This window comes from Schistosoma mansoni, chromosome W, assembly GCF_000237925.1.
Source record: "Schistosoma mansoni strain Puerto Rico chromosome W, complete genome".
Taxonomy (NCBI): Eukaryota; Metazoa; Platyhelminthes; class Trematoda; order Strigeidida; family Schistosomatidae; genus Schistosoma; species Schistosoma mansoni.
The window spans coordinates 16,936,178-16,961,353 of record NC_031502.1 but is presented as its reverse complement, the minus strand read 5'-3'; the positions used below and the strand labels follow the sequence as shown (position 1 = coordinate 16,961,353).

The following is a 25,176-nucleotide window of genomic DNA, read 5'->3' as shown; positions in this document are numbered from 1 at the left end:
ATGATGCTTTGATAATTTTGGATCCATGAGATTCTCATCCTACAAGTGCATTTCGTGCTTCTCTGAACAGCATTAGAGCAACTCCCTGAGTGTGTGGAGCATTTTTCTCTTCGTGACCGAAGTACAGCAGAATCTCTCCTGTACCTAGCCTTTGTTGTCCAGCTCGGGTCCAATGGGTTTCTCTGATTCCGAGTACTGCCAAGTTGTATCTCCTCATTTCCATTGCTATTTGACTGGTCTTTCCTGTCTCCCACATTGTCCGGACATTCCATGTATCTATAAAGAGTGTTGCTCTGGTTGTTAGAAGGTGCATCGGTCTCGTGACTTCCGAAAAATTTCGGCTTTCATCATGAGACGTCATAATTCTTCCTTGAAACCGGAGGGCAGAGTTTAAATGGTTTGAATTATTTTTTCTGTTTAGCGTTTTTTTTAGCGAGTTAGATTTTCTACCCGGGCTTGGGACCGGCAGTAACTCTAGAAGAGCTACAGGCGGAGTTGATTTTAGCTCATCCTGTAATATTATTCGATATGATATACTGTGTTTCGGTCTGAAGAATTGTGGTCTACTTCATGATAACCTTAGTATTGAAGTTTAGAGCAGACGCATGCATAAATGCATCGATAATAAACAAAAATGTACAGTAAAAGAATCACTGGTATAATTGGTTATAATAATAGCTGTTTCTGTTATACCAATCGCATTCTCGTCACAAAAGTAGGTTACTACAAATTAATGCGATCAGCATCAAATGTCGAATACTTACAGAGCTAGTGACTCTGCGGATTAGTTCACTACCACACCCATAACATGCATTGTCTGACTGGTTGTTATCAGGTCGAATTAAGAGAGTAGAAACCACGGTATAAAGTATATGATTTTTAGCGTTTCTTAACACTTTACTCTCTTTTGGCACATCTTCCATTCTAGTAAGCAGATTTCCTTATTCTGACTTCGAATTTCCTTTCATATTTTTAACCCAATGTACCTTGATACATATCACGACCTATTGTTTTTTATTGTAATATACTCTTACATGAAGGCTCTAACAACACTTCACTCTAGCAACAGCATCTAGTATGAGTTTTGTCCAGTAAACTACCATATCTTTTTTTACCGTACTAACTGTTAATTATTGTTTCGGGTTTATATTATATATACACTTATTTATACATTTCTCGGCATTTATTCTGATCTGCGTTCGTCTGAATCTGGATCGGGCGATAAAGGTTTTTATTCTAGCAAACGTCTTCCTCCAACATATGTTACATCTAAGGACAACACCACGGTAATCTGCACGAGGTTTACAATCATTTGATCACCGCAATTACAAACAAAGGATTTCCTTAGCAGTCCCATTTATTGTAGCCGTCAAACTGTCACGTCTTGTCTAAAGTCCTCTGTGAACCGATCGTGCATTAGAATCATGTACTGAAAATGGTGCCGTGACTTGGAAATACTCAAATACTTCTGATTGGCTCATGGTGACTTACTTTTGTGGCGAGAACGCGATCGGTATAATAGAAACAGTTATTATTATGACCAATTGTACCGGTGATTGTTTTACTGCACTTGTTTGTTTAAGTGTACCGAAGACACACTTTCTCCCGTTGCCTGTAACCTTGAACAAACTCGACTGCGCTCAACAGTTCCGCTTGTAAACTTTGGCACGTCTCTTTATTCTTTCGATACCACGAGATCTCCAACGAGTATATCTTATTGAGAATAAACTACGAAAGTGTGTATACATACATAAATCCCGAATGCATATCACAGATCCATCTCAGATGGGATAGAGTATTAATTTGAATTATGGTATAAACTAGTAATCTAAGAAACAACTCGTTTATTTCTTCCTGTCGTGTATTTCAACATTTATTCAGATATCTTTAAACCACACTTTATGTTCTTCAGTCTTTCTGTCTGAGCTCTGATTATGTAACTTTAATTATAGACTTACCTTTGGTTACCTAAATTTTCTGTTGCATGTTGCCAGACTATTGACAATAAGGTCGTGTTTGACTAAGCTCAATGTCACGGCGTGGTTCTGTTTGTGATTGTTAACCATTGACTGTCTGTTTGGAAAGATTGCTGGAACCTCTGCAGATATATATCTGACTCTCTTTTGTTGGGAAAATTTTTACTGATTCTCAAATACCGGACTCTTTTGTGCTATTCTTTTTATTGTTTTAGCACGATAATTTGTGTTAGAGAAACCCTTGACTGTAAAGCATAAGGTGTACCGTTTGGTGTATTCTTGATATAATTTGTCCTCTTCCCTAAATTAAAACTTTTTAAATTGCGCACAGAGTTTGATATAATTCAACACAAGTTACTCAAAAACGCTTTGTACGTTATACAGAAGAACGTAGTTTGGTTTAGTCGATTAAATCCTGCTCTCAAAACAAATATTGGTATTTCGGTCGTTACATACATCAGCTAAGAGTAATTACATGAACATTCTTTCAGATTGCTAGGTATAATTAATCGCTATTCTGATCAAAAGACAAACAACGAGTACAAAGATGACAGTCTGTTTTGTTTTTGAAACCGTCTACTGAGGGAGCTGTACTCACCTCATCTCGAAAAGCACCTCAGTCAAGACCGACCAGTAGTCTAAAATTTGTGCAACCTTACCTCGATTTCTCTTCTGTAGGCTGTTTGTGGCATTTTTCTTGTTCTACACTGTCGTCTACTTCACGTCACTCAGTCGTCACATTTAGACTACTCATAGAAGTGAAATTTATATATAGGTCTTCAGGTACTACTTTAGAATCGTAACCACTAATATCCAGTGATAACATATTATATTTGACGGGGTATATCCATATACGTCTGACCACTTGCTATGTTTCTGTCGCTTTTCTTGCCAAGACATAAATTTTATAAAAGACAAAATACAAACCGCAACACACTATTGGCCTTACCACTAGGTAATGTTCGAATTCCAGTAACCCAAAACTTCGAACATTTGGGCGACTATGAGCTGGATGTTTAACCTATTGATCCTGATCTCCCAAGTGACTGAATCTTAAAAAGTTTCTAAAATTCGAAATGTGGGACCACTTCATTTTTACGTCGTCAACAATCCTATACCTGAGTTTATTCCAGAAATCGTATAAATGCTGTCAGATTTAAACGCGCACATCCCCTGTGGAATAAATATCTACGGTCACCATATAACATTCCTTTCATCACAGGAAAAAGTAGTCTGGCTATCCGTATTTTTAAGAACAGTCAACAATTTAAACACATTTATAGAGAAAAGTTAACAAAGCTACACAAGATAATCACTAATGTTAAAATAAATTAAAAAAGTGTCGCAAAACAGATTTTAGGTGAATTCCAAAACCGAAAAAAATAATCCGAGTTAAAGTAGAGCAAGTATATTTAGCATGCAATAAAGACATAAGAGCAGGATTAAGTCAAGTGCAAATGTACTGTCTCTTTTCAAAACGCGCGCGTGTCCAAAAGACCGACTTGGATGAAGTTGAGTACTACACTGAAGGGTGCCGACCATTGTGTATATGATGCTAAAAATAAGTATAATATCAAGATAAGGAAGGCTGTTTTGTGAAAGAACTTACCATTGAAGATACAGGTAGACCAAAACATCCGTACCAACCCAGAGGATGGAGGAAAGATGGGAACCAGGGTGCTCTTTTTGTGGAAGAACCTCAAGATGAAGCTCTCACCGATCCCGAGGCTGCTGGAGCGATCGGCGCATAATATAAAGTCACCGATACAAACAAGTACTCCAGCTTCGACTACAGTAAGAAATAGATTTTGAGTCTTTGTTTGAGTAATTTTAGAAACGAGAGCATAGGACGTCACTAGGCTGCCTTAGCCTATGCTTGATACTCCTGAAACACTATCATTTAACAACCAGTGGTAACCTTTTTCAAGAAACTATGAGACTTTAGGTCAACTCTTGTTTTTTGCACAGAAATCCAGTCATCCCGTAGGTCCGTTCTGTTCGCGTCATATGCGGTTGACCGATGTACCCATAGGTCGTTTTCTAAAACAAAAGACAGTAAGAATCATACTAATTAGTAGTTATAACACTTTATTATTGTCATTCGCCCATAGACTTTCTATAGTTTGTTCACCTAAGACAATAATTGTCCTGAGAGTACTTGTGGCTCATAACTACTCTGCACGTACATTCGTTTCGGTTTTAGCAAACAGTAGATGTTTACGTACGGTATTCTAAGACTAAAAAGAACTGACAATAAGTCAACCAAGACAAGCACTTTGATGGGATGTTGCACGTTTCTTAGTACTGTGATTATAATTTCTATTTATTTGTTCATTTTATAAAATCCGGTCACCAGTCTTGCAATTTTTGCAGTTTTCCTTAACTTTTCGATTGCCATCTAAAGACGTTTGATCAAACCAACGGTAAGACCACATGGTGACTTGTGTCCCTGATCCTAGAAACTCACTGTTCTGGAACGAATGCACACACTTATCCTCGAAATACGACGATGAAGATAAATGTCAAACCTACTGATCAGTGCAACCAAGTGAGTAGAATAACTTCACTAGACGCCCTCAGAGACCTGGGGTCGTTTCTCAAAATGAAGGAGCGAAGTTAGAGAAACCAGTTAGTTTACGGTAGCTCATAACAAATATACTGAACAAGAAACACTATTCGATGCCTAACCTAGCACAAATTGTAGGAATGATGGAAAATAATATATATAGAGTGAACCAATATGGATAGCTCACTAAGTAAGAATTCAAGAAACTCCACCAAAAAGAAAAGTTAGTAAATCCGTATTCGAAAGTAAATATTGTATTTAAAAAAGCAGAATAAACATAATAGGTAAATTAATGAAAATTAGGAAAGTAAATGCATTTCACAGTATTATTGCGAATTCTATTAAAATTATGAGCACGTAGAGAATCGATACAAAGAATGGATTAGAACTGAACAGACAACTGATGATAACGAATATTATAGATTCAACTTAGTGTTCCATGCTCTAAAATATGTAGAAAAATAAAATACCAAATTTTTATGTTAAAATATGAGGTGAAATAAGAAGTGACAGTCGTAGAATAACGGTTATTATAAAATACATCAAGTAAAATTCCTTTGTAAAATGAAATAATCCAGTAATACCAATCAATTTACTTTGCAAGAATAGTATCTGTTATCAGGGTCTTTAATTACCCTTTAACCTTACTGTAGCTTTTCTATTCAGCTAGCAAAAAAAAACTGAATGTAGTTGGAAAAAAGCATATTCCAATCAATTTAATGGTTACATTGTCAAACAAGTTCGCCTACATGAAGTGATCTTTTCTAACTTTTGAAGCTAGTAATTAAAATACATACTAACCTTGAACAAAATAAATTGAATTGAAAAAGGGTATATGACAATAATTAACTATGGAATAGCATTTCTTAATCAGAATTATATACCTGTGAAAAGCAAACCTAAAATAATAAGTTAATAAATATGGAGGCAGGAATTCCCACTACAAACAATATTGGATAAAGCTAGTGCTAAAAGTGGCCGAAACCGAAAATGCAATCTACTTATAAAGTAACCCATTGGTGTTCTAAGCTGCATTGAACAAGGGATACTTATTGACTGTGAGGACAAATGTAATAGGTGGAAACTAAATGTGATGTGGTTTCAAACTTGTCAGATACAATATTTTTATCTAGGTTGTCGAGAGTAGATTTCATAATCACTGACCCTTGTTCTTATTAGCTTTTTTGTATCTTTGCTCACTTTTTCGCCATCAGTGTTGTTGCAATTACTATAAATTATTTATTTATTTAGACACATAAATATTGGTACAAGGAAGCACCAGATACATATGCGCCGCACAAATCTCATTCGATTTGTGTGAGGGCTGTGATATTGCCCAGGTGCTCAAACTGAAGCAGGTGGTTTTCTTAGGGGACCACACCTGGAGCCTTTGACCTAAAGGTCTGATCCATAAGGCAGTGGAGCATCGTGAGGAGATGCAGTCCCATGGTAGCCGGTGACCAACGATTGATTCGTACGCCATTTGTTCCCTCAGGATACTGAAGCCCATGTGCACCATTGGTTTGGAATCAGGGTTTTCCAACTCCCCCAAGTGAACTCGCCATGTCCACCAACCCGGTTAAAGCGCCGGACATTCGCTTTTCGTCCTCTCAATTTCGTAAACAACACCCTGGCCACAAGAAGGCAGTAAGTAGGACTTCCCTGCCAGAGGCTATATACGCGTGGCCATGTGAGAGCATTTCGAGAGGGAGAGCGGACTCTCCTCACTCTCGACCGTACCAGGGCATTTGGGGGCAATCACTATAATTACTATAAATACATGATACATGAGTGCCATTACAGTTCTCAAACTTAAGTCTGTCAACTTAAAATGAATAACGTAGTAATAATAGGAAACATCAAGCGAAGATACTTCCAAAAGTGAGAAAATTAATGGGTTATTGTGAGAATAAAACAAAATTAAATGGGTTTTAAATATTACAGAAGACAGAAAATCTTTGGGTGTGAAGATGGTTTGAGAATTCTGAAAAGTCCTATACACTACAACTTTAATTCCACCTTTTAGTTTGTTTAGGAAAATCAAACCTTTTATCAGACGCTTGGAATCTAACGACTGAGATTATAGGAATGAATATAATAGAACCCAAGCAGTATTTAGAGAAAAATCTACTGTAAACACTCCTTATTTACTGACCTGAAAAGCATGTAATGAGTAAAAAATTCGTTTTCCGTTTATTTTGGTGGTAAGGAAATTGATTTGTTAATTCACAGTTCAAATGACACAAATTGGTCGTCATTATCCACTTTAATTTACACATAAACCCTTCCTTCATCTCTGAACACTAACTGATGCTGTTTTCAGAATCTGAATGCTAGTGCTACTGTAGTAAACAAGAACACGATTGGAGACAATAGAATGTATTTGGGCACAAAATTACAGAATATCTCACTAAAATCTTAGAACCATATAGTAAATAGTTAATTTGCGAAATAACAATCCATCGTCTCAAACTTGACTGCTCCTTTTGCAAATTTCAGTCCATTGTCTCAGATTACATTGTCCATGCATTTTCATACCAATTGCGTACCATTCCTGTTCTTTCCTTATTGATCTTCTACTGAAATACATTCTACGCCCGACCATCGTTACATACTATTTAAGTTGATATAAGTAACCTACACCACACTACTACTAGGACTACTATATACATATTTATAACCTGTCTCGACATCGAAATGTAATACTGCGAAAGCAGTTTTGTGCGATTGACGATTTCTACAAGAATAGCATCAATCAAATATACTAGAGAATCAAGTGACTTCCTAAGTACAATTTCAAAATTCACACACTAAATGTGATTTTATCATTATCAGACAGATGAGCATAATAAAAGTCAAGAATTGCACAAACTCTAAACGCTGAAAACTGTTTTTATTTAAGTATGAACAAATAAGTTTTATCCAAACTTACAACAACAGAATACACAACCTACCTTACATTTAATATCCACCAGCTATTTTCTGTAATTAAAACCCTATTCAGAGTTTACAAAACCTGGTATTATGTCATTTCTAGTTTTGTGTAAAAAGTATCTAATTCTATGAAGACGGTAATATTTAGAGCAGAATCCTCAGGTTTACGAATAACAACCCAAGACTTATTTAGTATTGGTTTAATTGTATATGATTGTCATAAACTGCACAAGAAAATGAATAAATAAAGTCTTTGAAATGTATTCTTTCATTCTGATTTTTCATAAAATTTAACAACTAAACATTCATTGACTTTGAGGTTGATCTGTTTAGCTTTATGCACTTTTCATTAAACAATGGATTGACTGTTCTTTTTATAGCTATAAAGACGTTTGGAACGTCAAGTGGTTCTGTATTGTGTTCATAAAAATCTTAAACAGCCAGCATTCCAGAGCACTTTACGGGGTTCCAAAACTTGAGAAAATATTTGATATAAGCGTTTAGAAGTGGCCAATATTGGAATTTCACTAGCACATAAGTGATGATATACTCCAATGAAAATCAGTACTTATAGTCTTGATAGTTTGTGCTTTATTTCCGAAGCTACTGTTTCAGAACATCTTAAACTTGCCGCTAATCTTACTAATAATAATATGCAATTGACCGAAATATCTTGGAACACACAGGATAACAAATATTGACTCATTAGAGTGTGAAATGCCGCTGGATTGAAAAAAGGAATTAAATTGCTTGATAGTATTCCTAAGCACTCATATTATGATTGTGGTCAACAGTAAAATATACATGGAGGAATATGGTTAATAAGTTTCATTTACGTAAAAACACTTTCAATTCGATAAGTTAATCTGTTAGAAATATGTGCGTAAATTAAAATCAAAAGCCACTTGGATGTTATGGATGCAATAATTAGCGGACAGATGATTCGGTTTCCTGCAGTGCCTAGAATGCTTTTCATTTAAAAAGTGTGGATTAAGTTTACAATTACAAGGTTGACAAATGAACAGCTAAATCGTCCGATTATTGAGAAAGTACAATCCAAATTACATATAATGGATTCGCAGTTTTTTGATTCACTAAGATTACGTAACTGAGATACGGCTTGTAGGTTTAAAGATAAAAACGGTATTCATAAGGGATAACAAAGTTTAGACTTACCTTAAATTTACTTGTTTGAAAGGATGCAGTTGTGGCGAACTACTCATTTTCCTCGACACAAAGCTTGTATCCATCGGACAAAAAGCAATTATCAGGTACACCCATTTTTAAAGGTGAAGAAATGAGTGATTTTGAAGAATATACAGCTGGAGATGGTTGAATAGATGCAAGCTTTTTGGCCACGCATAAACTGGTTGACCTTGTGACTGGTGAAAGTTTTACAGATTGACGATCTGCAACGTTGATAATACGGTGTGAGTTAGAAGATTCGTAACTTTTGCGCTGAGTTGATATGTTGGGGGTCTTGGGATACATTTTATTATTATGGTCGGAGTTAGATGGCCCTAGATTACTTTGTAACGTACGTGGCACAGGTAGACTGTGCATACTGTAGGGACTAGCGAACCATTCTGTATTAGGATCTCCAGTCATTGAGCAATCTTTTGTTCGACAAAAAGTAAAAAACTAAAGATTATTAGTTTAGTATGATGGAAAAAAACTTTGAGTCTTATAAAAATATAGTTACGCGAAAATGACATTTACATACCGGACACCAGTATTCCGTCTATAAAACTGATACTGTGAACCATTGATGATTGGCGTATTTCCACTCCGCAAGCAATCAGAAAGAAAATTAAAGTAACTCTGAGACGAAAACATCCCTGATAATCAAAAGTGTGAGGAAGCGAAAAATCATATGAAGTCTAATTTAAGTCATCACCTACAAAGTCTTTCAGTGCTATCATCCTTTTGCAAAATGAAACTTCAAAATTAATGGAAACTGACTAGTGACAAAAAGCTAATGAATCAGTCATCAAAAAAAGTCCATGATATATATTACAACCACTAGAAGACCATCTACACACTACAAAGGAAAAGTGGCAGAATCAAAAGGCACAACGACTTAAAAAGTTACTGGTACTAAACATTTTATTTTACTAGAGGTAAAAATTGAATATTGATAACCGAACAGATTTGTTTGTGAATGTAGTAAAATGGTGCAACCAAGTTACTGAAAATATGTTTCTATAATACACTTTGAATAAAACATATTGTCTACCCGTTAAACCAAAGTGGATACGAGGTGATTGCAGTACACAGACTGAAGCATGTGTAGATTCTGATCTTTTAATTTACAAGGTGGTTGTTGAGTGTTTATACCATTGAGTCAGAGAGACGCAGGACAGAAGTAGCTAAAACAATGAGTTACATAAAAGATATTTTTATCATGAAAATATGTATCTAATAAATGCTGAAAGTTGATATGAAGGGTAACAATGTCTTTGGACTAGCAAAATTCAGACAGGTGAACCAATCATCACTTTTAATAATTATTTTAGGCATGGTGAAGATAGGTAAAATGTTAAGAACGTACAGATCATCTGGTGGTCAAAAAGTTACATCTTGTTTTACAATGACAATTTAAACATATGAAGAGTCAATGACTTATGATTTAGTTTTTGTATAAAAAATTCCTCCGTTTACATGTGAGCGAGAATTTTAGATCTCATAATTGATAGATTCAACGTCTAATTTAAAAAATAAGAACAAAGGATTTGTGTTGTCTTTCATCAAACAAATCTCCTTACCGTGAAAGCATACAAAGTTAATGAAATCATGCACTGAAGCAAGTCGACCAGTGTCATCTCGCCAAGGTTCACATGGTGATTTTGAAAGCAACTGGAAATCACTTTCACAATAAAGGTTTGGAAAACATTTAGACGTGTTTTCATCAGGTTCTGCAAAAAAAATTAACAGAACGTGCACATTTCGAATGATTAAACCACAAAATTAGTGAATAAATAGATATTACGAGAACGTAGGTGGTTCAGTTAGGTTGCATAGTATCTTACAAAGTCAACTGTGACCTATCGTCAGTGTTATACTATCCGTTCAACAAGAATAATGCCTAAACTTTAATCTAATTTGGAAGTATACTTGGTTATTCTAATAAAGTTAGCACTGATAATGTCGTTTGAAATAGTGATGAGATGACCATTAATCACATCAAGGCTTACGAAACAGCAAACGACTGTCATACAACCACATATTTTTTTGGAAATATCACCATAAAGGCTTAAGTGGTTTCCGACCAAGTAACCGTTCTGAAGATAACTTTTGAAGGGTTGTATTATCCATAATAAAATTTGGATCTAGGAGTTGTAATAGTTCTCAGGAATAAGTATTTAAAAAATAAAATCATTCACTTGAATTCAAAACATTTATCACCATCACTGGACTGAATCACCAGAACATAATGAAACCATAACCTATTAACCGTCTTTCTACTGTATTCCACAACAACAAAATCAGTCTCAGCAACCAAAGACGAAAATCCTTATAATTTACATAAAGAACTTCAAAATAAAGACTGGCTAAGAACAAGTTAAGCGTCAAATTATAAAAGAAACATTGTACGTAAACGATCTGCAACAAAATAATATGTAGGAAAAAAGCAGTTACGATGTTACCATATACATGATATAAAATAGCCAAAACTAAACCTCATTAAGTGATGAAACATACATCAGTGATATGAAATTTATCGTCGTAACTTTACAATCAACCTTCCAAACATTAAACTTCATAATAAAAGAACTTTAAGGAGCCGAAACGCTAGAATACAAAAAAACCACGTACAAACGGTAGTATGAATTCTGTTATCATAACTTCAAACAACGAACAGGATGAGAAAAATACCAACAAAAACTGGAATTTATAAAATAACTTAAGAATTGATGACAAGAAATCAGTATTCTAGAAGTACAAAAAAGTAGCTTTCATGTTAATTACTCTGTCTCAACCAAACTCTATTGAGAAACTTTACAGAATGCTAGAACATATGAACAATAGCGAGTGCACTTCACAATAAAATTAAGAACCCTTTGCCAAAGTACATCACAAACCTTGATTTCAACATGGAGGCATAAGTTTTGCACACTATTTCGTTTGCAATAAATGATAAGACGAAAAGAAGATGAAGAAGCTAAAAGTGAAGGAAGCCTCACCTGTAATAGGTAATAATTGACTGACTGAATTAATTAGTGGTTTTGATCTTCTTTTAAAACTGTGCATCGATTTCTTCGGAGAGCTGCATGTAGCGAATGTATCAATGTTCTCCGATCGGAAAGAACTATTTCTTGAAGTTGATGAATTAGGACTTTTTTTAATAACAGGTTTCCTGCGAGACATATTAAATAAACAACTTTGAGACAATTTACAGCATGAAATTCTTCATTCAAGATGAATAAAAACGAAATTGAAGGATGAACTAAATGATAACGGTACCACATATCGCGGTATTAGAAGTGGAACGATAACTTTTGAAAAAAATTGACCTTGGTTACAGAGTATAGAAGGTTATTTGTTGATTCAATGTTAACAATATTATTTCACTAACAAGGACGGCTTCATAACCTAGTCGTTCGATTACTGGACCAGTGAGGAATAACTATAGCCAGGACCAAGCTAGAGAAGTAATCACAACAGGACGTTTAGCAATTAGTTAATAAAGACATCAATTATGAAGACTGACATGTGCTATTAGATAATAATAATCTTTTATTATCTTATTTAAACACATAAATATTGGTACAAGGGGGCACCAGATATAAATGCGCCACACAAAACATTGAAGCTGGGAAGAGAAAAAGAAAGGTAAGGTGTGTATGAGAAAAAAAAAGCAAAACTGTTCTCAACGACGCGTTGTAGATCCGGCCTTTTACAGCCAGACTAATATCACGAAGGCATCAAAGATGGCCCAGATTAGCATAAGTCGCTCTGGTTTTCACTATACGTGCATCGATCTCATCACTCACGCCACCGCCAGCACTTATGCACCTACCCAGATACACGAAATTCCCAACTACTTCAATCTGCTCACCATCCAGGGTGAGCACAGGATGAGAATCCTGACAGCCTTGTAGGAGTACTTTGCACTTCGAAGGTGTAAAGCGCAGACCGTACCTATGGACACTGATTGCCAACTGATTAAGTGCGGATTGCATGGTTTGGGCATTATCGCACAGTAAGACAATATCATCCGCATACTCAAGGTCGAGAATTCTTTCTCCAGGCAACAGATCCACACCGGCATTATTTACATCCATCAGAGCTGTTTCCAGAATGTCATCGATGGCAAAGTTGAAGAGGAGTGGTGAGATTGGACAACCCTGTCTAACCCCACTGCTTGAATGGAACAATGGAGAAAGGTGATTGTATGCCCTCACTCTACCTGAGGTGTTTGTATATAGAGTTTTTAGGATGTTAATAAACCTCTCAGATACACCCCTCTTCAATAGACAATCCCAGAGAACAGTCCTGTCCAACGAATCGAAGGCAGCCCTGATATCAAGAAACACTACGATTGTTGGCCTGTGATAAGTATGACTGTGTTCTAACATTTGGCGGAGGGTGAAGATATGATCAATACATCCTCCACCAGAACGAAAACCAGCCTGCTCTTCGCAAGTCAATCTTTCTCGGGTTTTCAACAATCTACGAATTATGACAGAAGTCAATAGTTTGGACGTAATCGAAGATAGACTTATCCCCCGATAGTTGTTACACGAACGACGTGAACCGTTTTAAAGATAGAGACAACTATTGACTCATTTCATGATGTTGGAACACTCTCTAGCTCCCAGACCTTTGTAAACAACCCAGTCAATTCCTTAGCCAGAAAGTCATCACCATCTTTAAAAAGAGCCAGAGATAAGTCATCTGGGTCTGGTGATTTGTAGCGCTTTAAGAGTTGGAGTTCCTTGCGGACTTCCGCCTTATTTGGTGGAGCAGTCGTCATCGGACATGGAGAGCGAGATAATCTGATCGATGTTGCCGGAGCAGCTGGCCAGTTGAACTGCCCTTCAAAGAATTCCATCCATCCTCCAAGACGTCAATGGATGTTAGTGATTGGCATCCCATCATCCTCACAAATTGTTTCATTCACACCAGACTTCTTGCTGCCAGTGACTCGGATGAGTTGGAAGGGCTTCCGGCAGTTACCAGATGCAGCTGCTGCTTCCATCTCATTAGCACGTTCCGACCACCAGGCTTCTCGGTCCTTACGCAAGCTTCGCCCAATTTTATTACTTAACAGCCTTCGTTTGTGGTCAAAATCACAGTCACCCGTAGTAGACCGACGGGCTTCGATGAGTTGTAAGGAGACTGAAGAAACCCAGTGCTTATAAGCGGGACATTTCGCGAAGCCGCAAACGACTTTACTCGCCATTTTCATGGCATCATGCACTTGCAACCAATGCTCATCTACACTTTCCGGTGGGATGGTAGTTAGCCTATAACTAGCTCGGTTCGATACTTACGTGCAACAGAAAATGCAACCAATTTACTGACATTGATCCGTTGGCCACTGAAAAGTAAGGTACGATTGGCGTAGACCAGGGCATGATCAAAGTCCAAATAGGTACTCTAAAAGGACAGTCTTGTACACAACCACGCCAGCGGTAGCTGATCGCTATGTGATCAATCTGAGTCCAGGCTTGGGATGCAGAAGGAGGACGTCTGGTGGCACATCGGCGATGACTGTGTCGGAAGTTAGTGCTAGCCTGAAACAGGTTGTAGTCTGTGCACAGTCGCAGTAGACGGTCCCCGTTATCTATCCTGAGACCAACAAGTCTCCATCGGCCACCTAGACGCCTGAACTGTGCATTCAAGTCTCCGGCTAGTACTACAATATCTGTCGAACGAACTTTCTGAAGAACAGTTACTTGGTGGTAGAATTCATCCTTGATTGCATTCGGGCTGCAATCTGTAAGGGCATAGGCGGAGATGACAAAAAGACATCGTTTCTCACGCCGATTTCTTCTCACTTTGATGGAACTTTCTAATCTAATAGCATATAACTGGCTGTTAATGGGGATCCAACCGATTAGTGCTGCCTCAGCTCTGGCGCATAGTGCGACACCAACGCCAGCAAGACCATACGAAGATACCACAGGGTCCCCGGATAAACGCATGTGAAACAAGCTTTCCGAAGAGACAGATGGAGAGCGAATTTGTAATACTTCACTAGAGTCTTAAATAGGGGTCTCGGATAGACAACAAACGTTCATATTAAGACTTTCCAAAGACATAGCCAGCCCTATCTGTTGTCCGATCTGCATTAGTGTGCGAACGTTGAAGGAAGCCAGTTTGAACAGCGTACGTGGTTTCAGAAAAACTGTTTTAGTATTCGTATTCAGTCGTAGCATTCAATTTCCGACCAGTCAGTGACTCGAGATCGTTTAGATAGGACAGGGTTTCAGCCATAGGCGAGCTGCTGTATAAGTTGAAAAATAAGGAATAAATAAGGAATAAAAGAGAATGAATAAGTGACGTAAATAATAATAATGTGAATTGTTTAACTTTGGTCGAATCAAGAATAGTATTTTCGGTAGATATCGTCATTTCATTTTATTTGTGCGAAGGCTGTGATACTGCCCCGGTGCACAGACCGAAGCAGGTGGTTTTCTTAGTATGCCATACCCCGAGCCTTCAACCTAAAGATCTAATCCATAAGGCAGTGGGGTAACGTCAGGAGATTTGGTCCCATGGTAGCCGGTGACCAACGATTGGTTCATACGCCATTTGTTCCCTCAGGATGCTGGAGCCCATATGTACCATTGGTTTGGAAACATAGTTTTCCAACTCCCCTAGGTAGGCCCTCTGTGTCCACCACCCCGGTTAAAGCGTCGGACATTCGCTTTTCGTCCTCTCGATAAGTAGGACTTCCCTGGCAGTGATTGTATCCACATGGTCATGTGAGAGCATTTGGAGAGGGAGAGCTAACTCTCGCCACCCTCGGTCGTACCAGGGAATTTGGGGAACCTGAAGGAACTCTAACTTAAAGTGAGTACATTCAAATATGCAAAATGAGATCTATGAAAAAAGGAAACAAACGAAATTAACTGCATTGACTATACTTCTGGAAGAAACTAACTATAGAATGATTAGTAAATAGACAGTGTAAGAAAAATTATTCGATTAATTTTATTACCGTTGATTACTGTTCGTGTTAGTTGAATTTGATTTCAAGTAATTTGAAGCAGTCATCAAAGTAGGACGTCGACTATAGTTGAATGAGACAGGATCTAATGATAAATTGTTCACTTCAAATGTTTCATCAGAACTAGATAGGGTTTGCTTGTTAGCATCGTTATCAACCAACTGATTGTTGACATTAATTTGATTAGTTGGATTTCTTCTATGGTATAAATTTCGTAAGCAAATGTGGCTAGTGTTTTGTGAAGTATTTACAACATATTGTTTGTGATTTTCATAGGTCGATTCAACCTGTAAGATGTTTTAAAAAAATGGGAGACATCAAATGAATGGTACCGACAGAAGTTTAATTGCATTTGGGATTTTATATAATTACGAAGAGTGTGTGTGAACATAAGGATGTATCAAAGTTTAAGATATAGTCAATTTAAAATGTTCAACAGGGAAATGTATTTGCACTACGGTTTTTCGCTAGTCAGTTTTAAAGTATCGAAACTTAAAGCCAGCTTGCACCGAGATACAACCAGGCTGAAACATATGGCACATACAACATCCACTTACATTTGTTTTATTGCTGTTTGAATCACATTTAAATACTTCTTTATCTGGAGATCTCTCGGAAGCGTTTCTAGTTTTGGAAAAGATGGTATTCCCAGAGACAAATTTTGAGCGAATTTGTTTTCTAGCATGCTTAAACTGAATGGTTGACCGTGGCTTTGCTAAGCTCAATTTCGTACTGCTAGGTCCTGATATACTTGGTTGTTTTACCAATTGGAAACGTAATGTCATGAGGTGATTACAAGGACTAGAATCCGAATTTGTTTGTTGTTGATCTCTAAGAGAAACATACATGGCTTTGCGTAATTCTTGTTCTTCCTTCCAAGAAATCCCTAAAACATTGTCCTAAAAATTAAGAAAAAGTTAGATGAGACCCATAAAGAGTAGTGATTTCGAAAACTGATTTGAAGGTATTAGATTCCTAAATTGTAATTCTCAAAATGCACACTCTGATAGAGCATCAAAACGCCAAGGATATCACAATCAAGCAAAATTCTGAAGTTCTTTACCAATGTAAGGACTTCAAGACGTCCCAAAAAATACGGTCTGAATAAAAATGCAAACAAGAAAAACTTCGTTTAGGATGTAGATATATTTTGCGACTAATGAGTAACATTATTTTTATGGCAGGATCATCCGTGATTTATTTTGTAAGCCAAATCTGACAATTTTTCAAGCAAATGAGTTGGATCATAAACAGGTTCACATTTAGCTAGGTGCAATCAGCCGGCAAATGTTTACCAGCCATAAAAGTTACGTCATAAACTAACCAGCTTTCCTTCATTTTTGTATTGGTTGCTTGAATCTTCCAATTGATGCTTAGGACTGCGATTGATCGGTCTCTTATTGGCATATGTGCATCCTGTGCAGATTGCATCGATATTGCCTTCAGTCACAAGCATTATAAGCTGAGATGGTGGTGGCAAGCTGACGAGTCCCAAATGGGATGAGACGCGCGTCTTGAATTTTACTGCTAGCTACCATCATCTCAGCTTATAACCAGTTTTCCGCTTTCACTTGACACCGATTTTACCGAATAGTGCTATATAAGGGAATCTCTAAGACCACTTGAGTAGAATGAACCTAAGATAGAGAAGCTAGTATCTTCAAACAATAACACTTATGAAACCGGTGTCTCGACCATTCTCAACCACATAATGTTTAGCCACAGGCTTTTTCAAAGTATTAGTACCGAATGAGACAAATTTTTGGAGACAATGAGAGCTGAAAATAGAGTTGTGGAAACTTCGAAACTCAAACAGACCGGATTTTACATGGACAGAGTATAGGTCATAACACTGTAGAATAGTACGCTCCAAATTTTGTGGCCGAACCAGGTCACAACAGAGTAAAATAATTAGTTGGTAGGTCAGTCAGCCATAACCGAAGTACAGATGTGCGTTGGTCAAGGATGTCGCACTACATTAGTACAACGATGTGAAAACAAGAAGAATAGTGAAAGAGATCCAAGTAAAGTAGCAGTGATAATGAGAAAGATTGGACGTTGGGGATGTAGTTCGAAAAGACAAAGTGGAAAAGTATGTGTGAAGGAATACTGAGGCTGAAGGTCGAAAGATAGGAATTGGATGTACATGCACCCCTGTGAACGACTCTGAATCGTATCAACCAGTCGCTAACCAGTGATTGTGGTTGATAAGCCAAACCAAACCAAGTAGCTTGTATCAACTAACATGGCTCAAATCGACAGTCAACGACTTCATATACTGATACTACGTCTTGGTTTAGTCTCTTCAAGCTTTCTTTCAATCTACTTCTATATCACCGAAATCGCCTGTTTGGCAGGGCGATGTTCAGACATATGTAACATATTTAAATCACCTTGGTCATTAAGGATTTACAACCTCAACAACCGACTTACCACTTTTTTTTACCTTTAACATGGATCACTCGGCAGTCTCATGAAAACCAAACAATATTCCGAAGACACATATAATCGAAAACCTGCAGCCTACACATGCCTGCTACTCTTAAAGTTCATGTCCCCCAGTGATAATGTAGTACATAGAGGACTGCTGAGCAATATACTCGTTTCTTGGTTCGAAGACGGACATCTTGCCTACGTCATAAGTGACGAAAGTTGACAAAGCCCAGTTGGACTTTCTGAATTTGTCTTGAGATTATTCCAGACACCAACCCACCTAAACTGATGGAACATTAAAATAAGTGACATAGTCGATGCACTTAACTACCTCAGGAGTCAACGCAGAATAGCCCAACAGCAGGATTTCGCATTTTGAGGAAGGAAAAAGTACTCCGATCATGCTTGTAGTATTGCTTAATGCGACCAGAAGACTCGGAAACTTTTAAGAACTATTAATTTTTCCTGTAGATTTGTAATTTATTACTCATGAACTAAGCAAAACGAATATTTCAAGGATCATTTCAACTAGCACACAACCAGCTGACAGCATGTCTACATATCTCGAATACGTCATCACTTCTGGATCTCGATAACACGTTTTTGGCGGGATATAGACTAGATTAAACCGTGTTCCTTGAAGGATTGCTTTAGGGTACGCTGATTGGACATTTCTTACCCAGTCAGCTCTGGCGGATACTGGGGGAAGACTCTAGAGTCTTGTGTAAAATTAAAAATATACTGACGTTCTTCTTATTGTGATTCCTACTCCCATTCAACCTTGTATATTTGGAATATAATTACGTCCCTGTTCAACTGTGTTCTGATTTGGGGACTGGTCAAGTGAAGTAAAGTGTCTAAATAATACTAAGCAATAAGAGATGGGCTGTTATAAGAGAAATCATAACACACGCCAACACCAAAATAATTGTTTCATAGTCTTAAAACAGTTTCTATTTTGTTAAGAAAATTCTACAAACCGTAATGAGCGATTCTAGAAAAATTTCAACTTGTTTAACCAGACAATCTTATAGTTTAATTAATAGGATATATAAGACAAGCTCATGTATCTGAAATTGAAAGATATGTACTTGTGGATATGAGAACATCAAGCAAATGAATTAATAAATGCAAAATGGGAGTGATAAAAGATTTTATAGACGGAATACACGACAACATCCTATTCAAGGCTAATCGTGGTGCGTGGGTATCTGCATCACGAACCAACTTGGGCAATCGAGTACCTAACTTGTATGCCTCTGGCGTGCATGTCATGAGAATTTTCCAAGTAAGCGTGAGTTCGATTTCACCTTCTCAATAGTAGTAAATCTAATAGAGGGTCTCGGGGTCGTGATGGTCATACCTGTAAAACATGTAGCTTAGCATGCAAATATGTGCCTGTATGAGCTAAAGCAAAGGTTCAGACAGGCCAATAGTCTTCTATAAGAAGACTTGACCAATCCGAATGAGTGAAATGGCCCCCAAATGCCCTGGTACGACCGAGGGTGGCGAGAGTTAGCTCTCCCTCTCCAAATGCTCTCACATGACCATGTGGATACAATCACTGCCAGGGAAGTCCTACTTATCGAGAGGACGAAAAGCGAATGTCCGACGCTTTAACCGGGGTGGTGGACACAGAGGGCCTACCTAGGGGAGTTGGAAAACTATGTTTCCAAACCAATGGTACATATGGGCTCCAGCATCCTGAGGGAACAAATGGCGTATGAACCAATCGTTGGTCACCGGCTACCATGGGACCAAATCTCCTGACGTTACCCCACTGCCTTATGGATTAGATCTTTAGGTTGAAGGCTCGGGGTATGGCATACTAAGAAAACCACCTGCTTCGGTCTGTGCACCGGGGCAGTATCCCAGCCCTTACACAGATTGAATGATTTATGTGGCGCATCTCTATATGGTGCCTCCTTGTACCAATGTTTGTGTTTAAATAAAAATAAATTAAACGGAATAAGTCACCAAAAGAACGTATGCCTGAAATGTCTAGAACAACGTAACTCACGGTAGGGACAAACTTATTAGCAAATTATCATTGCATGTAACTATTAATCAGAATAATCGTAGATACTTTTAGCTGAGTTACTCACATTATTACAAACTTACGTCACTAATTTTTGATAATGCCCTTTTAGGCCGATGAGGTCGTTGTTCAAACTGTTGCTCATTGGGAGTCATCTGAAATGACGAAAAATGAAGATTATAGAAAAATAAAACTGTTGTAGTTTTCTGGCAACATGTTGTTCATTATTCAATACCACCGAAATCCTAATTTTCCCTTTACATAAGATTAACACTTATTACCATGACCAGAGAATTCCTAACCATTTTCTTACATAGCTTAAAATATAAAAGATAACTATTGTACGGAATGTCAAGATAATATGTTGGAACTCGTTGTTTTATTGCATAATGGGACATCTCAAATTTACATGGTTTAAGGACGTCATTGGCCTTTAATTTGTAGGTAACTAGTAGACCTTTTTGGTCTTGAATAATACTTATTCGGTCAGGGTTGATCATAATTTCCTGCCTCCCAGATTGGAGTAGATTCAAGTTCAAACCAATAATCCTGAGAGTGTCGTAATACCTAGTAAGTAAACTTATCCACCATAGTCTAATCTTTCACATTAATGCTTATACTCTTACTACTTCTACCACTATGGGATTTGAATCGACAACTCCATCTCTGTGCTAATATGGTATGGCAACTCGAACTAATGTACGTACGTACGAAGTTCTACGTTGTGACTGACTGACTCATTGGGCCTTACATAACTTTCATTGATTTCTTTATCATTAACTGTTACACGTAAGAAACAAAGTTTCATAGCAGTTTGACAATCCTAGACAATAAAATTACGTCTTAACGTAGTTTCTGAAAAGTTGAACAAAGTAGAAATGAAATTATCAGCAACCCATCGGGAGTAAACTATTATGTATGTTTTTTCTTTGGTAAATTGTTGCCTTATTTTTAATCAAACAGTATGAGTTAGAGAAGAGCATGTAAATCGGTATATAGTAAATGAGCCACATTGTAAAATACTATTATTACGTTCCCTTGAGATGAATAGAAATATGTTCCCTTTGTCGATATTTTGATTGAGAAATGGAAGCTTCAAAATGGATTTCATCATTCTTAGTACAAGCATCCTACATAAATTTCAAACACACAAGAAAAATACAACACAAATTCTTATTAAAATGTTTTATTCTGGTATTACAAAATATGCATGTTAAAATATTATTACCCATAGGTAAAGCAAAACAAAATGAAATGATTTGGAAATAATTTGACTCGTAACTGCTACTGAGATATAGTATATACTCGAAGTGGGATTAGAGATGTTACATTTTTCCAGATATCTCCAGATTCATCAATCCAAAGAAATTTGAAGTTCATGAAAGAAGATAATTTCAGAACATCATTAGATATTTGGATATTGGTCTATTTGATGAGTAGAATTAAATATTACCAGATCCTTCAATTTGTCCTGATCACTTACGTCAAGTTGATCCCATCCTTTAAACCATGGACGAAAATCAACGTATGCTAACTTAGTTGGTACAGATGGTCCACTGTGGCCCAAACTCTGAAAAACCCAAAAGTTTGAAGGTGAATGTGAAGACTTCAACACGTTTTGTATTGCGTTGATCACTAACTATAGAAAACATGGTAAGACTGAGCAATGTATCAAAACTTATGGGGTATCTAGCGTACAATGTTATGAAAATAAATATTAGTTACTTATTACTAGACAAAAGCTGTTTGGTCTTAGGAGGGTAAATAGTATTGAAGCTAAGAGCTCAGAATAAGGAAAGCGTAAATGGGTCTGCGATTACGTAACCGGCTTGATTTACGTCTCCAACCACCGATCATGATTATAGCCCGGACCCTAAAATGGTCGTATAGAAGCTATTATGGTACCGATATATAGTGTAAAAATTTCTTGTATCAGACGAAATTAAATATAGTTCCACCCTGAAGATTCAGCTTTGTCTTAAAGATGAAGAAACCTTGGACAGGAATTTACTTAGTTACATTATTTGCACTTGTTTGGGCGTGGAACTGAGTTTATTAAAGGAAGGATGGATAAAGTTAACCCTAACTTGTACATGTGAATTTAATTTCTAATAAAATTTGAGGAGCTTAAAAAAGTTTAAGTCAATGATGCTAAAAAATATTCCAGGTGTTATGAACTAACTATAATTGGAAAGTGTAGAATATGCTTTACTTTAATGGCTGATCAGTAGCAGGGTTGTTGGATGAACTGAAGGTTCTAGGTTTAATTTTGTAAAGGTACTAGTTTGTAAATCTTATAATAGTATTAATGATGACTATCAGGATTTTTAGCTTGTTTTGATATGCGATAACCACAAAGATGATCCATCTTGGTAGTTTATATGAGGCAAATTGTTATCTTATGACTACTGGCCAACATTACGTGCCCAGTTACTAATTAGGGTCCTGATTCTAATTTGATCTGCTATTTATTCTATAGCTTAGAGTCTCTCACTTATTACACGTTCGACCAGCACTATTGAAAGTGAGCCAGGAGTCAGGTTTCTATTGCTCTAACACTGACTAGCTCCCCTCTAACACTACCCTCGAGCCCATAAGCATCAATCCGTCTCTACTGTATTTGCTTTTAAAACGGAAATAATTTATATACAGACATACCAGGATGCATCACATCATAAAATGGAAAATAACAATTATACATAAACAAGCACAGGGTGGTTATGATCAGGGCAGACTAAATGATAGGCTAGCAATAAATTAGGGATGGAAAATCATATGAAAATATTTAATGGGTTTACCGAAAGGAATTCATATACATGGTAATCTAGCAACTAAGTGATTACGCAGAACTATGAATGACAATAACTTGGAAAAACAATTCCGACTTTTACAATTTTCATTCAGTCATAACATAAATAAGTTATTAAATAAAACTCAATAGAACTCATCTCAACTTACTGAAGTCTTCCTATCCGGTAAGCAAGTTGAAACAGATGGTTCGCTTTTTACATTATTTTGACTGATTATATGACTATTATTACCGGACATTACTTATCTAAACATAGATTAGAAACATAAGGACACAGAAAAACAGTAACTGAAAGTGTTGTGAGACAGGTTATGTAATAGCTGCAAAGTAGGAAAGCATTTGACTGATTATTACATCAGTGTTATGAACTGAAACCCTAAGTACGTTTTGGGGACTAAATTTGAAGACACCTAAAAAAAGAAACTGTCATGGAAATTCCACATGGCTATGCAACTTTATTTATTTTTTTACTTGATAGTGTAGCTAAAATGTTTATAAAAAGAGCAGCGGACTGGAAAACCTATCAGAAAGATCGACGTTAGTAGATCTGTATAGAAGAACGCCTCCTTCAGTGATTAATAAAAGAACTTTTTAAGACAGCAAGGAGTCTAAGCGACGTAACGAACGAGTAACTATAATCACTGTGACAAGAATAAATAAATGCCGATCTTGACGAGAATGTAACAACAATTACTACAATTGTTCATTTTCGGATTTATAACTTTAAGCATATGAGTGGTGTTGAAATTACTACTACTGAAAACTGTACAATACTGTACAGCCACAATAATATGTTATTTGAGAATTATTTTCCAGCTTAATCGTCTTCAAATTACAACACAGTTACGGAGAAATACTTGTATCCTGCTTCAATGAATATGGAAACAGACAAGGCACAGCAACTTATAGCTTGTGAAAGTAGCGGCCTCAACTCCAGCGCAGTAGCCGTGTGAACCTCACAACAAAATAGGTTGAATAACTGAAAATCTCGCAAAAAATATTACTCTATTACCCGTGATACTTTAAAAAACTCATATCCAATCAGAATCAAGCTTCAACGACACCTACCACTGATATGAGAATTTTGAGTGGACAATTTATCTAGCTGTGGACTTTGATTTGCCATTAAGGCAACAATTGTTCGGATAATATATGTGGAAACACCATGAGGATTAAATCACCATATAAAAGTACCTAAATTTATAATTTTTCTTAGCTATGACCTTACTACTTAGCAGAATACGGAGCGCAAACGTACACTGATATTTTGGCTTAAGATTTTACAGACAAATAGACAAAGCACAAAAGGCGACCTTGAGCACACCAACTACAACCTTCACTTCAAAATTCGACCAACTTCCAATATCTTAGTGATAACGTAGTGTAAACATACTTATTTCTTTAATCTTTTGTCTTGGTGTTAGTGCACGGTACAATTTCTTTTTTCAGTTCAAGAGGAGTTGTTCAGCTGTTTATTGCATTGTTTGTCACGGTCTTCAGTATACCCAAACGTCACATATGATCAGACAGAATAGAGGCTGAGGCATTGAATTCAGACACAGAACTATTTAAAAAATTTCTCTAAATGCTCTTCGGATGAATAAACGAAAAATTGGACGCTTCAAAGGACTTTAAAGATGAATACCTGACTAAAGAATCAAGGAAATTTGGGTTAAGCAGCTGTCACAACTGCAACAGAAAAGCAGCTAGAACTCAAGAAAACTGTCGACCAACAACGACGTGAGAATATTCAATACAAACACTAAAATTGGTTTTCTTAGGGAGCTGGGACTCAAATAACTACTACCACCATAGTAAGGTAAGTACATGTATCTAGAAACAACTATTTAGTGAAGATGTCATGAACCCATTTTCTAGATAACATCAGCAATAACCACTTGCGTCAGAAAACAAGCCAACTTCCATTTTTAAAGAAATAAAGAGAACCACATAAAGGCGTGTAGAACACGCCTTAAGGAAATTACGAAATTGCACTGAAAAACGAGTACTAAATTCAGATCCTCTAAGCAAATTAAGAAAGGGGGAAAAAATATGGCGCTAGAAATTGAAGGCAGATATCAAAAGAATGTGTGTCAAGTAGCAAAACTTCGAAAAAAAGCACAGAACAGAGTTGCTTTATGCTACACGCGTAGTACCAGTCGTCAGTATGTATGAAGTGGACGTCTATGCAAAGACGTTTTCGAACTTTAGTCTTCTTACTTACAATAGTGACAAAATTGA

General features: G+C 36.8%; 1 protein-coding gene across 1 annotated transcript; it reads right to left on the bottom strand.

Moving 5' to 3' along the window:
* Positions 1–4,782: 4,782 nt before the first annotated feature.
* On the bottom strand, positions 4,783–23,174 carry Smp_102330 (hypothetical protein; the record flags this gene model as incomplete). Its single annotated transcript, XM_018788788.1, has 9 exons — positions 4,783–4,986; positions 8,653–9,092; positions 10,242–10,391; positions 11,661–11,833; positions 15,647–15,942; positions 16,213–16,554; positions 20,210–20,281; positions 21,610–21,696; positions 23,085–23,174. 8 exons carry the CDS (start codon positions 23,172–23,174, stop codon positions 8,692–8,694), a joined length of 1,611 nt encoding a protein of 536 aa, XP_018654295.1. The 3' UTR covers positions 4,783–4,986; positions 8,653–8,691.
* Between the last annotated feature and the right edge of the window lie 2,002 nt (positions 23,175–25,176).